The 14,880-nt window shown below is 46.3% G+C and overlaps 1 protein-coding gene across 1 annotated transcript; it reads right to left on the bottom strand.

Annotated features, from left to right (window-relative positions):
* Positions 1-4,473: 4,473 nt before the first annotated feature.
* On the bottom strand, positions 4,474-14,675 carry LOC311104785 (uncharacterized protein). Its single transcript, XM_084146700.1, has 6 exons — positions 14,400-14,675; positions 13,720-13,837; positions 13,242-13,402; positions 12,659-12,845; positions 12,074-12,210; positions 4,474-6,042 (listed from the first exon to the last, which is right to left on the bottom strand). Exons 1-6 carry the CDS (start codon positions 14,586-14,588, stop codon positions 5,059-5,061), a joined length of 1,776 nt encoding a protein of 591 aa, XP_084002826.1. The 5' UTR covers positions 14,589-14,675; the 3' UTR covers positions 4,474-5,058.
* Between the last annotated feature and the right edge of the window lie 205 nt (positions 14,676-14,880).

Genomic DNA, 14,880 nt, shown 5'->3' with positions numbered 1-14,880 from the left:
TTTACGCTGTCTGGCAGTCTGGCTGTCTGGCACAGGATGAAACTCTGAAAGTCGTCATCAGCAGTGGGTCTCTTCCCCACTTTCATAAGGTTGAGAATACTGTAAATATCGAATTTATTGAAATAGCTTTAAAAATCTGATATTATTAAAGTGTTTTGATTGGAAATACAATGTGTTCTTGTTGCATAAGACTCTGATCTCTACCAAGTTGAAGGGCCCAGTAACCCCACGTAAGCCCTCTGATACTTAAGATCTGTGCATATTTACTGAAGGGAGATGATTCTGATTTTAACTACACTGCTCAAAAAAATAAAGGGAACACTTAAACAACACAATGTAGCTCCAAGTCAATCACACTTCTGTGAAATCAAACTGTCCACTTAGGAAGCAACACTGATTGACAATACATTTCACATGCTGTTGTGCAAATGGAATAGACAACAGGTGGAAATTATAGGCAATTAGCAAGACACCCCCAATAAAGGACTGGTTTTGCAGGTGGTGACCACAGACCACTTCTCAGTTCCTATGCTTCCTGGCTGATGTTTTGGTCACTTTTGAATGCTGGCGGTGCTTTCACTCTAGTGGTAGCATGAGACGGAGTCTACAACCCACACAAGTGGCTCAGGTAGTGCAGCTCGTCTACAACCCACACAAGTGGCTCAGGTAGTGCAGCTCATCCAGGATGGCACATCAATGCGAGCTGTAGCAAGAAGGTTTGCTGTGTCTGTCAGCGTAGTGTCCAGAGCATGGAGGAGCTACCAGGAGACAGGCCAGTACATCAGGAGACGTGGAGGAGGCCGTAGGAGGGCAACAACTCAGCAGCAGGACTGCTACCTCCGCCTTTGTGCAAGGAGGAGCAGGAGGAGCACTGCCAGAGCCCTGCAAAATGACCTCCAGCAGGCCACAAATGTGCATGTGTCTGCTCAAACGGTCAGAAACAGACTCCATGAGGGTGGTATGAGGGCCCGACGTCCACAGGTGGGGGTTGTGCTTACAGCCCAACACCGTGCAGGACGTTTGGCATTTGCCAGAGAACACCAAGATTGGCAAATTCGCCACTGGCGCCCTGTGCTCTTCACAGATGAAAGCAGGTTCACACTGAGCACATGTGACAGACGTGACAGTCTGGAGACGCCGTGGAGAACGTTCTGCTGCCTGCAACATCCTCCAGCATGACCGGTTTGGCGGTGGGTCAGTCATGGTGTGGGGTGGCATTTCTTTGGGGGGCCGCACAGTCCTCCATGTGCTCGCCAGAGGTAGCCTGACTGCCATTAGGTACCGAGATGAGATCCTCAGACCCCTTGTGAGACCATATGCTGGTGCAGTTGGCCCTGGGTTCCTCCTAATGCAAGACAATGCTAGACCCCATGTGGCTGGAGTGTGTCAGCAGTTCCTGCAAGAGGAAGGCATTGATGCTATGGACTGGCCCGCCCGTTCCCCAGACCTGAATCCAATTGAGCACATCTGGGACATCATGTCTCGCTCCATCCACCAACGCCACGTTGCACCACAGACTGTCCAGGAGTTGGCAGATGCTTTAGTCCAGGTCTGGGAGGAGATCCCTCAGGAGACCATCCGCCACCTCATCAGGAGCATGCCCAGGCGTTGTAGGGAGGTCATACAGGCACGTGGAGGCCACACACACTACTGAGCCTCATTTTGACTTGTTTTAAGGACATTACATCAAAGTTGGATCAGCTTGTAGTGTGGTTTTCCACTTTAATTTTGAGGGTGACTCCAAATCCAGACCTCCATGGGTTGATACATTTGATTTCCATTGATAATTTTTGTGTGATTTTGTTGTCAGCACATTCAACTATGTAAAGAAAAAAGTATTTAATAAGATTATTTCATTCATTCAGATCTAGGATGTGTTATTTTAGTGTTCCCTTAATTTTTTTGAGCAGTGTAGTTTTCCTTTGGTCTGAAAGAAAGAGAGAGAAGCGGAGGGAGAGAAGGAGATAAAGAGGTGAGAGAGGGGAGTAGAGGGAGAGAGCGAGGAAAGAGAAAAGAGAGAGGAGGCTGAGAGGGAAAGAGAACGAAAGGAGGATAGGGAGTGAGGTTGTGTGTCCAGGGGCCTCCAGCCAGCTCTGTGTGTCCCGGGGCCTCCAGCTAGCTCTGTGGTTGAGGGCTGAAATCTGCTGGCGTAAACAGGATGTGAAAGATTTCCAGACAGCGACCACTCACGGAATGCCAGATTTAAACCCGTTTGTGGTGGAAGGAGAGGAGAGAGGGAATAAAACAGAAAGAGAGGCTTTGAAAGGAGAGACGTGGGCCATAGGCCCAATTTGAAACACATCAGCTTTGGACAGGGGTAGCTATTTTGCAGCCTTAGCAAATTTGTAACAATCAGGTCTGGCATGATAGGACGTTTCACAGCTGTAACCACACTTTATCTGTCATGTACATTTACTTCTTACTTGATTGCTGTTGGATGTACAATATATTAGGTCATATTGTTAACATTGATCCAGTCACACATTGAGGTTTGGCCACGTTAACCACTTTTGATAAGATGCCTCAACTCAAAATACGTCCACCCTGAGGCTCAGCTTATTTTGGGCCTTCTGGTATTTCAGGTAGGCGTGTGTGTGTGTGTGAGAGAGAAAGACTGTAGAGTTCTCTATGTTTATCTTTATGCTCTGTGTACTCCTGTGGTTGACACTGAACCTAGAGAGAAACAGAGTGGGTCTGTACGGCCGCCAAGTTGGTCCGCTTTATGCACCAAACACAGAAAGGTGATGAAAATAAGATAATGCCTAGAGAGTTGGACATTGAGTCTGAAACAGTAACCAAACTGTGCCTCCATTAATCCTCTCCTCCTCCTCTTTCCCCAGTCCCTCAGCCTTTCTGGGGCCCTGTCTGGGAAAAGGACGTGTGGCCTCTCTGTAGGGGGAGGAGGGGGAAGAGGACGTGAAGGGGGGAGGCTGTGAGGACATGTGGCCTCTGTAGGGGGAGGAGGGGGAAGAGGACGTGAAGGGGGGAGGCTGTGAGGACATGTGGCCTCTGTAGGGGGAGGAGGGGGAAGAGGACGTGAACGGGGGAGGACGTGAGGACATGTGGCCTCTGTAGGGGAGGAGGGGGAAGAGGACGTGAACGGGGGAGGATTTGAGGACATGTGGCCTCTGTAGGGGAGGAGGGGGAAGAGGACGTGAACGGGGGAGGACGTGAGGACATGTGGCCTCTGTAGGGGAGGAGGGGGAAGAGGACGTGAACGGGGGAGGACGTGAGGACATGTGGCCTCTGTAGGGGGAGGAGGGGGAAGAGGACGTGAACGGGGGAGGACGTGAGGACATGTGGCCTCTGTAGGGGGAAGAGGACGTGAAGGGGGGAGGACGTGAGGACATGTGGCCTCTGTAGGGGGAGGAGGGGGAAGAGGACGTGAACGGGGGAGGACGTGAGGACATGTGGCCTCTGTAGGGGGAGGAGGACGTTAGGGGTGCTGCTGGCTGCAGGACGGAGGTGTGGTGAGGTCCCCCTCCCCCCCAGCATCTGTTAGTCCTTTCCACTTAACCACCCCTTACGATATTCAACCTGCATTTATCCCACAGTAACACTCCTCTGGGTGTCTGAGTGTGTCTGACTCAGTGGCTTTGAGAGGGTGTGTAGTGTGTGTGTGCATTTGTAGTTTGTTTGCAGTGTGTGTGTATGGTATGTGTGTGTGTGTGATGTACACATACGATCTGACCCCACGTCTCCCCAAGGCCTCTCCATGTATTATGTTATCTCAGGTAGGTTTAATAGGACTTTATTTCCTTTGTATTCAGAGAAACAGAATGCAGTCAAAACTAAAGTTATGGGTCATTCCACAAAATCAGTCCCTTTTGCATCCCTTTGATATTTTAAAAAGGCCCAATGCAGCTGTTTTTAACTCAATATCAAATCATTTCTGGGTAACAATTAAGTCACTTATTGTGATTGTTGTCAATCAAAACGGTCAAAAAGAAACAAAACAGCTTTTTAGCAAAGAGCGATTTCTCAAGCAAGAACTTTGCTAGGACTGTCTGGGAATGGTCTGGGTGGGGAGGGGGAAACTGAAAACTAGCTGTTATTGGCAGAGAGGTTTGGAACTCTCTTTGTTATTGGTCTATTAACTAATTTACTGCCTGGTGATGTCACCAGACAGGCCCAAACTCCATCCCACCAAAACAGGCTGAAATTTCACATTTATTTTCAAACAGCTCTTACACTAAAAGGGCATTATCATCCTTTATCATGCTAGTGTGGAAATATCTATAAAACCTTTTTGGGGAAGTTTTCATTCAATTGCCCCTCCCTGTTGCACACAACAAGCTTACATACCTCCTGTCAGCGAGGATTTATGGCTGATTTAAGATGAAATCATCAACCCTGTTACAGTCAACCCTGTTACTTTATTTGGCACTTTATAGGCCTTACTATAGTCATTTGTTTTATTTAACCTCTTGAAAAATTATGTGAAATAAAACTTTTTGCACCAAGTTACATTTCGTGGACCGGCCTTTATTCAACCAGAGCACGATATATCCCACATGCTGAAGGACACTGGGATATACAGAGATATGGATCTCTGAAACCAGATCCAAAATGGTTATTCAAAAAAGTCTATCCAATTTAGTCAGTCATTTAAAAACCATGGCTGAGGTATAGGCTGAGCTCCAGTATCAGACAGCACAGCAGGCTCTACACCTATGCAGAGGAGTTGAGGTACTACACTTACCAGCCAGGAGATGGTGCTATTTCATAACCCAGTGAGTCTGACTTGACTGAGCTTAGACTGTTTTTATATTCTATATCTGTGCTGCTGAATACATGCATTGGTTTTCATACAAATATATCTCAATGGCGTCTGTGGTCCTCAGTCAGTGAGATCTAGTAAATTGTTGGCCTTTATCCCCAGTACATAATATAAGTCCATCTGAGCTTTGAGGTCTGCATCTCCTGTGAACACTGGTAATAAAGACCAGCCTTAGTATCCCCCTTGATGACCTGTGTCTGTCAGTTTGTTCATCAGTCTCTGAGATGGGAGAGAGGGGATTGGGTGGGGGGGTTAGAGGGGGACTGCATGTCACTGTGTCAGTCTCTGAGATGGGAGAGAGGGGGAGGTGTCGGGGGGTTGGAGGGGGGCTGCATGTCGCTGTCCCTCCTCTCCCTCAGGGGGCTCCGGTGGGGCAGCGGCCTCCTCATGCTCCTCCTGCGGGGCTTACGGGGGCGAGGGCTGACACCCCCCTCAACCGGCTGGTTCCGGTCACTCAGCGTGTCCGACGACTCGTCAATGTAGGCCAAGTTCTCCCCAAAGAAATCGAGCATTTTGCAGCCTGGCGGGGTGGGTATGGGGAGAGGCATGTGCGTAACAGAGAATATGGGCGACATGGGGATGGGCTTGGGGGACTTGGGGAGCTGCTGGAGAGGCACAGGGAACCGGACGTCCTCCTTGAAAAATACCTGCCTGGATTCTCCCTGGCTTCCCCTCTGCTCAGTACAGAGAGACCCACTGGGATCAAAACTGGCAAAAGTGATCCCCTGCCCTGGTGTACACACGTCAGAGGTGTGAGAGTCAGAGGAGGAGACTTCTGATCTGCAGTCAGACTCTGGAGACTCGGACGGCAACTCAGACTCAGACTCGAACACAGACCCAGTCTCCCCTTGCATCATCATCATAGAAACAGGATCAGGGTCATAGTCTAACTCCATCATGGAGCGTGCTGCAGGCATTGAGAGCGACCTCGCCACCGTCCGGCCCAACGACCTGCCCCCCGCCCCTGGTCCTAACCTCGCCCCCTCATTCCTAACCTCACCCCCCCCTAACCTCACGACCTCCAGACGGGTCATGGAGCGGGTGTGGGTGACCCACCTATTGGGCAGATGTCCGTTCTCCCCTATGACACCCTGCCTGCCGTGGTGCCCCAGCACCCCCCTGCGGACCCGCCGCCGGGTGCTGAGTTTCCAGCGGCGCCGCTGCTGCAGGAAGGGGTCGTTGAGGTCCAGAGGGTTGAGGATCCGGAAGTCCATGGACATGTTCTGGGTCCAGTCTGTAGCATGGGCCCTCAACTCCTCCATCTGAGAAAGAAAGGGAGAGGGAAAAAGGGTGAGAGAGGCAGAGAGAGGTGAGAGAGAGAGAGGGGTGAGCGGGAGAGAGAGGTGAGCGGGAGTGAGAGGTGAGCGGGAGAGAGAGGTGAGCGGGAGTGAGAGGTGAGCGGGAGAGAGAGGTGAGCGGGAGAGAGAGGTGAGCGGGAGAGAGAGGTGAGCGAGGGAGAGAGGTGAGCGGGGGAGAGAGGTGAGCGAGGGAGAGAGGTGAGCGAGAGAGAGAGGTGAGAGGTGTGAGAGAGAGGTGAGAGAGAGGTGTGAGAGGTGAGAGAGTGAGGTGTGAGAGGTGAGAGCGAGAGAGGTGAGAGAGAAGAGCAACAGGCTCAACCCCCACTAATGCACCCCCCCCAAGCCCCATCCTGCGACCTAAGAGGTATGTATCAGATGCTCAGCATGCTCTCATCACACCTACTGTAATGGTCCGGGCCTAAACCACACAAAAATACACTATGGAACACAAAGCTTTTACTATCTCATCCTGGAATATACAAGGCCTGAGGTCATCTGCCTTTGGCCTAAAGAGCAGGAACCCAGACTTCATCAAAGAAATTGGAAATACAGACATTGTCATCCTACAAGAAACATGTTATAGAGGAGACGGACCCACTGGTTGCCCTCTAGGTTACAGAGAGCTGGTAGTCCCACCCACCAAACTACCAGGGGTGAAACAGGGAAGAGACTCAGGGGGTATGCTAATTTGGTATAGAGCAGACCTAACCCACTCTATTCAATTAGTCAAAACAGGAACATTTTACATCTGGATAGAAATTAATAAGGAAATGATCTCAACAGAGACAAATGTCATCATGTATGCTACCTATATCCCCAAAATAGAATCCACAAACTTTAACGATGATAGCTTCTCCATCCTACAGGGGGAGATCAACCATTTCCAGGCCCAGGGACATGTACTAGTCTATGGTGACCTAAATGCCAGAACTGGATAAGAACCGAACACCCTCAGCACACAGCGGGACAAACACCTACAGTGGGGATAAAAAGTATTTAGTCAGCCACCAATTGTGCAAGTTCTCCCACTTAAAAAGATGAGAGAGGCCTGTAATTTTCATCATAGGTACACGTCAACTATGACAGACAAATTGAGAAAAAAAAATCCAGAAAATCACATTGTAGGATTTTTAATGAATTTATTTGCAAATTATGGTGGAAAATAAGTATTTGGTCTCCTACAAACAAGCAAGATTTCTGGCTCTCACAGACCTGTAACTTCTTCTTTAAGAGGCTCCTCTGTCCTCCACTCGTTACCTGTATTAATGGCACCTGTTTGAACTTGTTATCAGTATAAAAGACACCTGTGCACAACCTCAAACAGTCACACTCCAAACTCCACTATGGCCAAGACCAAAGAGCTGTCAAAGGACACCAGAAACAAAATTGTAGACCTGCACCAGGCTGGGAAGACTGAATCTGCAATAGGTAAGCAGCTTGGTTTGAAGAAATCAACTGTGGGAGCAATTATTAGGAAATGGAAGACATACAAGACCACTGATAATCTCCCTCGATCTGGGGCTCCACGCAAGATCTCACCCCGTGGGGTCAAAATGATCACAAGAACAGTTAGCAAAAATCCCAGAACCACACGGGGGGACCTAGTGAATGACCTGCAGAGAGCTGGGACCAAAGTAACAAAGCCTACCATCAGTAACACACTACGCCGCCAGGGACTCAAATCCTGCAGTGCCAGACGTGTCCCCCTGCTTAAGCCAGTACCCGTCTGAAGTTTGCTAGAGTGCATTTGGATGATCCAGAAGAGGATTGGGAGAATGTCATATGGTCAGAAGAAACCAAAATAGAACTTTTTGGTAAAAACTCAATTCGTCGTGTTTGGAGGACAAAGAATGCTGAGTTGCAACCAAAGAACACCATACCTACTGTGAAGCATGGGGGTGGAAACATCATGCTTTGGGGCTGTTTTTCTACAAAGGGACCAGGACGACTGATCTGTGTATAGGAAAGAATGAATGGGGCCATGTATCATGAGATTTTGAGTGAAAACCTCCTTCCATCAGCAAGGGCATTGAAGATGAAACGTGGCTGGGTCTTTCAGCATGACAATGATCCCAAACACACCGCCCGGGCAACGAAGGAGTGGCTTCGTAAGACGCATTTCAAGGTCCTGGAGTGGCCTAGCCAGTCTCCAGATCTCAACCCCATAGAAAATCTTTGGAGGGAGTTGAAAGTCTGTGTTGCCCAGCAACAGCCCCAAAACATCACTGCTCTAGAGGAGATATACATGGAGGAATGGGCCAAAATACCAGCAACAGTGTGTGAAAACCTTGTGAAGACTTACAGAAAACGTTTGACCTGTGTCATTGCCAACAAAGGGTATATAACAAAGTATTGAGAAACTTTTGTTATTGACCAAATACTTATTTTCCACCATCATTTGCAAATAAATTCATTAAAAATCCTACAATGTGATTTTCTGGATTTTTTTTTCTAATTTTGTATGTCATAGTTGACGTGTATATATGATGGAAATTACAGGCCTCTCTCATCTTTTTAAGTGGAAGAACTTGCACAATTGGTGGCTGACTAAATACTTTTTTTCCCCACTGTACCTGGAGATGACAGCATTCCCTCCCAAATATGCCTCCCTAGACACAACTATGACAAAACAACTAACAAAAATGGGTCACAACTCCTGCAGCTCTGTCGCACACTGGGTCTGTACATAGTCAATGGTAGGCTTCGAGGGGACTCTTATGGTAGGTACACCTACAGCTCATCCCTTGGCAGTAGTATAGTAGATTACATTATCACTGACCTCAACCCAGAGTCTCTCAGAGCGTTCACAGTCAGCCCACTAACACCCCTATCAGATCACAGCAAAATCATGGTCTACCTGAACAGAGCAATATTCAATCACAAGGCATCAAAGCCAAAGGAACTGCATAATATTAAGAAATGCAATAGATGGAAGGAAAGTAGTGTAGAAACCTACCAAAAAACGATTAGGCAACAACAAATTCAATCCCTTTTAGACAACTTCCTGGACAAAACATTTCACTGTAATATTGAAGGTGTAAACTTTGCAGTAGAAAACCTAAACAGTATATTTGACCTTTCAGCTTCCCTATAAAATCTAAAAATTTCAAGCAGACAATCTAAGAAAATTAACAACAACAACAAATGGTTTGATGAAGAATGCAAAAACCTAAAGAAAGAAATTGAGAAACCTATCCAACCAAAAACATAGAGACACAGCAAATCTGAGTCTACACCTTCACTATGGTGAATCACTAAAACAATACAGAAATACACTATGGAAAAAGAAGAAACTGTCAGAAATCAGCTCAATGTAATTGAAGAATCCATAGAATCTAACCACTTCTGGGAAAATTGGAACACACTAAACAAACAACAACACTAAGAGTTATCTATCCAAAACGGAGATGTATGGGTAAACCACTTCTCCAATCTTTTTTGCTCTATTTTTTATTTTATTTTATTTATTTAACCTTTATTTAACTAGGCTCTATAACAAAAGAACAAACAGTAAAAACATATAAATGATCAATTACAAATCTTAGAATCAGCTATTAAAGACTACCAGAACCCACTGGATTCTCCAATTACATTGAATGAACTACAGGACAAAATATAAACCCTCCAACCCAAAAAGGCCTGTGGTGTTCATGGTATCCTACATTAAATGATCAAATGTACAGACCACAAATTCCAATTGGCTATACTTAAAATCTTTAACATCATCCTCAGCTCTGGTATCTTACCCAATATTTGGAACCAAGGACTGATAACCCCAATCCACAAAAGTGGAGACAAATTTGACCTCAATAACAACTGTGGGATATGCGTCAACAGCAACCTTGGGAAAATCCTCTGCATTATCATTAACAGCAGACTTGTACATTTCCTCAGTGAAAACAATGTACTGAGCAAATGTCAAATTGGCTTTTTACCAAATTACCGTACGACAGACCACGTATTCACCCTGCACACCCTAATTGACAAACAAACCAAAACAAAGGCAAAGTCTTCTCATGCTTTGTTGATTTAAAAAAAGCTTTTGACTCAATTTGGCATGAGGGTCTGCTATACAAATTGATGGAAAGTGGTGTTGGGGCAAAAACATACGACATTATGAAATCCATGTACACAAACAGCAAGTGCGCAGTTAAAATTGGCAAAAAAACACACACATTTCTTTCCACAGGGCTGTGGGGTGAGACAGGGATGCAGCTTAAGCCCCACCCTCTTCAACATATATACCAACGAATTGGCAAGGGCACTAGAACAGTCTGCAGCACCTGGCCTCACCCTACTAGAATCTGAAGTAAAATGTCTACTGTTTGCTGATGATCTGGTGCTTCTGTCCCCAACCAAGGAGGGCCTACAGCAGCACCTAGATCTTCTGCACAGATTCTGTCAGACCTGGGCCCTGAAAGTAAATCTCAGTAAGACAAAAATAATGGTGTTCCAAAAAAGGTCCAGTTGCCAGGACCACAAATACAAATTGCATCTAGACACCGTTGCCCTAGAGCACACAAAAAACGATGCATACTCGGCCTAAACATCAGTTCCACAGGTAACTTCTACAAAGCTGTGAACGATCTGAGAGACAAGGCAAGAAGGGCCTTCTATGCCATCAAAAGGAACATAACATTTGACATACCAATGAGGATCTGGCTAAAAATACTTGAATCAGTTATAGAACCCATTGCCCTTCATGGTTGTGAGATCTGGGTTCCGCTCACCAACCAAGAAGTCACAAAATGGGACAAACACCAAATTAAGACTCTGCATGAAGAATTCTGCAAAAATATCCTCAGTGTACAATGAAAAACACCAAATAATGCATGCAGAGCAGAATTAGGCCGATTCCCGCTAATTATCAAAATCCAGAAGAGCCGTTAAATTCTACAACCACCTAAAACGAAGCGATTCCCAAACCTTCCATAACAAAGCCATCACCTACAGAGAGATGAACCTGGAGAAGAGTCCCCTAAGCAAGCGGGTCCTGGGGCTCTGTTCACAAACACAAACAGACCCCACAGAGCCCCAGGACAGCAACACAATTAGACCCAACCAAATCATGAGAAAATAAATATATAATTACTTGATACATTGGAAAGAATTAACAAAAAAAACTGTGAAAACTAGAATGCTATTTAGCCCTAAACAAAGAGTACACAGTGGCAGAATACCTGACCACTGTGACTGACCCAAAATTAAGGAAAGCTTTGACTATGTACAGACTCCGTGAGCATAGCCTTGCTATTGAGAAAGGTCACCGTAGGCAGACCTGGCTCTCAAGAGAAGACAGGCAATGTGCACACTGCCCACAAAATGAGGTGGAAACTGAGCTGCACTTCCTAACCTCCTGCCAAATGTATGACCATATTAGAGACACATATTTCCCTCAGATTACACAGACCCACAAAGAATTTGAAAACAAATCTAAATTTTGATAACCTCCCATATCTATTGCGTGAAATACCACAGTGTGCCATCACAGCAGCAAGATTTGTGACCTGTTACCACATGAAAAGGGCAACCAGTGAAGAACAAACACCATTGTAAATACAACCCATTTATGTTTATTTTTTTCCCCCTTTTGTACTTTAACTAGTTGCACATCGTTACAACACTGTATATAGACATAATATGACATTTTAAATGTCTTTATTCCTTTGGAACTTTTGTGAGTGTAATATTTACTGTTCACTTAATATTGTTTATTTCACTTTAGTTTATCCATTTCACTTGCTTTGGCAATGTAAACATATGTTTCCCATGCCAATAAAGCCCCTTGAATTGAATTGAATTTTGAGAGCGAGAGAGAGAGCGAGAGAGCGAGAGAGCGAGAGAGCGAGAGAGAGAGAGAGAGAGAGAGAGGTGAGAGAGGTGAGAGTGAAAGAAACCCAGAGACAGAGGGATAAAGGATAAGTAAATATTGACAGTTCAAATCCAAAGTGCCCCCAGTAAATCCTTGGTTTGTGTCCCACTCACTACCACTCACCTCAGCACGTGTTTTCTTGGATAGGACCCGCAGCCAGTTCCCAATCATGGTGAGTATAGAGGCAAAGTAAGCCAGGCCAAACACTATCCAGAGCCACACCAGGGGCTTAAACAGATCTCCGTCCCTCCGGTTAGCACCTAAGAACAAGGACATTGACGCATGCACGTGCACCCACGAACAAAGGGGTTTCGATAGGTCCCTATCCCTATGAAATATGATGTGTATCTTTCATAGTGTGTATCCTGAAAGCAGGGGTGCAACTTTCACTGGGGACAGGGGGACATGAAATTGCAGTTTTGTCCCCCCCAGTCTTATAATTGGAATGTGAGACAAAATGAGGCAAAGGTGTGCTTTAGGGCCATGCGGACGCCTCCGAGCGTCGGGTAGGCTGTTTGGAGTGTTTATCCCCAAAAAATATTGACCAAAAAATTAATTGAATAAAAAGTTATGTCCCCCCCCCGCTTATGAAACCAAAGTTGCGCCCCTGCCTGAAAGGAATGTGTAGAGTGTGTACTCTCCAGATTCTATACTATCCAAAGTGTGTACAGTGTCTTTCATGTACCCCGTGTTCACTTCACTTCATACCTGCTACATAGTCTCCGAAGCCGACCGTGGTGAGGGTGATGACCACGAAGTAGAGCGCCTCCAGAAATGACCAGTCCTCCACTTCCTTAAACACCAGCGTTGGCACGGCGAGGAAGATCAGACAGCCAATCAGGATGGACAGAACGGCAGACATGACCCGCACATAGGTGGGACTGACCCGCCGCTTCTGAGAGAGGGGCAGAGAGAAAGAGGGACACAAAAGAAGAAGGGAAAGAATGATGTATTAAAAGAGGGAGAGATGAGGGAGATGTATGAAGAGGGTAAGATCTTCCTCAAGAGGCTCAAATACTGTGCCTTTTCTTTGATAAACAGAAACTAAAAAAAATATTACTGCAAAGTTACATTGGGAAGTAGCTAATGACTAACTGAATGTTTAAGTCGGCTTCTGTTCTACTTGTGTGTAACGTGTTTCAAGTGCTAGAGACTCCAAGACGGCCTCTTCTGTTTACAGCACAGTGACATGACATCACTTAAGCAGGCCACTGAGACAGGCGAGTACAATGAGATGATATCCCGTAAATGAAGCAGCCCCAGCCCCTGAGACAAGACAGCGTAGTCTCACCAGGAAGAGTGTCTCCATCTTCCACACAGCCTTCCTCAGCCCCGTCCCCATGTGGTCCCCGACACCAGCCAGCAGGAAACCAAACATGGGGATCCCTACCAGGGCATAACAGACACAGAACAGCTGGCCCCATTTGGTCCTGGGAGACAGGTTCCCAAACCCTGAGGACAGATGGAGACCATATACATTCACCTATATGTTAATCTATATCACTTAAAAAATTAGTCATTTAACCAGCAACCCACTGGGGACAGACGTCAATTCAACATATATTCCACGTTGGTTCAACGTAATTTCATTTAAATTACGTGGAAACATCGTTGATTCAACCAGCTTGTGCCCAGTGGGAAGTCTCTTGAGGTTCATTGTATTTTCCGAGATGGGATTATTCATTTTCTATCAAATTCAAAATGCACATCAGTCTGACTAAGTTGTTACCAAAGGGTTTGCAGGAGGAAAAAAACAAACAAAGGCTCACCGATGGTGGTGATGATGGTACCACAGAAGAAGAAGGCGCTGGCCAGGTCCCACCTGCTAGTGAAGTTGGTGGAACTGTGTTTTACGTCCAGGCCTGCCTCCACCGCTTTCACCACACTCTGACAGTAAAGAGACAGAACAGACTGGCTGGCTGGCTGGCTGGCTGGGTCTACACCTGCTCATTACCAGTCTTAGGTTGGGTCTACACCTGCTCATTACCAGTCTTAGGTTAGGTCTACATCTGGGGTCTGTGTTCTTCTTTTTAGGATTTTAGTTTTTGGTCAAAAAATACTAAAATCACCAGGAATTCTGCTAAAAATAAGTATATTTCCAATTCACACAAATAAAAATAAACTTGAATCAGCGTGATTTTCAAAAGCCTTTTGGTGCTTAAATTGTGGTTAATTTACAAATTACCATCCTCTCCGACAAAACTTTTCCCGCAGCTGAATCTACCGCTGGCTACACTTTCTCAGGTAGGGCTCTACACCGGTCTTAGTCTGTTTAGATTCTTCTCAGATGTGTTTTAACTTGTCTGTCTGTTCAAGTGTATGCACTATGGTGAGTGTGTACCTTTATGAGGTCGCTGAGGTTCTGTGCCTTTATGAGGTCGCTGAGGTTCTGTGCCTTTATGAGGTCGCTGAGGTTCTGTACCTTTATGAGGTCGCTGAGGTTCTGTACCTTTATGAGGTCGCTGAGGTTCTGTGCGGTGACACAGGAGTGGTTTCCAAGGAAGTCGCGTGTGGTGCAGAGCAGCTTCTCGTGCTCCTTGCTCTCCTTGGGGCTTTCCAAGGTCCGGAACACCAGCGCCCCCATCACCAGGTAAAGCATGACACCTGCCAGCAGGGCCAGCAGGGTGGGGCACCGCATTGCCCCGAGCTCACCCCCCCACCACAGGGGTCAGGGTTCGCCAGGATCTGCTCTACGGCCTCTTCCACGATACAGACGGTGGCACAGCTAGACACACAGGCACCATTCTTAGAAGTGTGTGTGTGTGTGTGTTTGGTTTCAAGGATAGTAAAACATCCTTGGATAGTAAAGGATAGTAAAACAAGGAAAATTCGGACAAGTGGGGACATTTTGCCGGTCCCCACAAGGAAAGAGGCTATTTTAGGGGTTAGGTTTAGGGTTACAATTAAGGTTAGGTCAAATATGATTTTGA

The sequence above is a fragment of the Coregonus lavaretus genome, assembly GCF_964263955.1.
Source record: "Coregonus lavaretus genome assembly, chromosome: 29".
NCBI classification, from domain to species: domain Eukaryota; kingdom Metazoa; phylum Chordata; class Actinopteri; order Salmoniformes; family Salmonidae; genus Coregonus; species Coregonus lavaretus.
The sequence above is the reverse complement of the archived record's forward strand: the minus strand, read 5'-3'. Positions and strand labels throughout refer to the sequence as shown.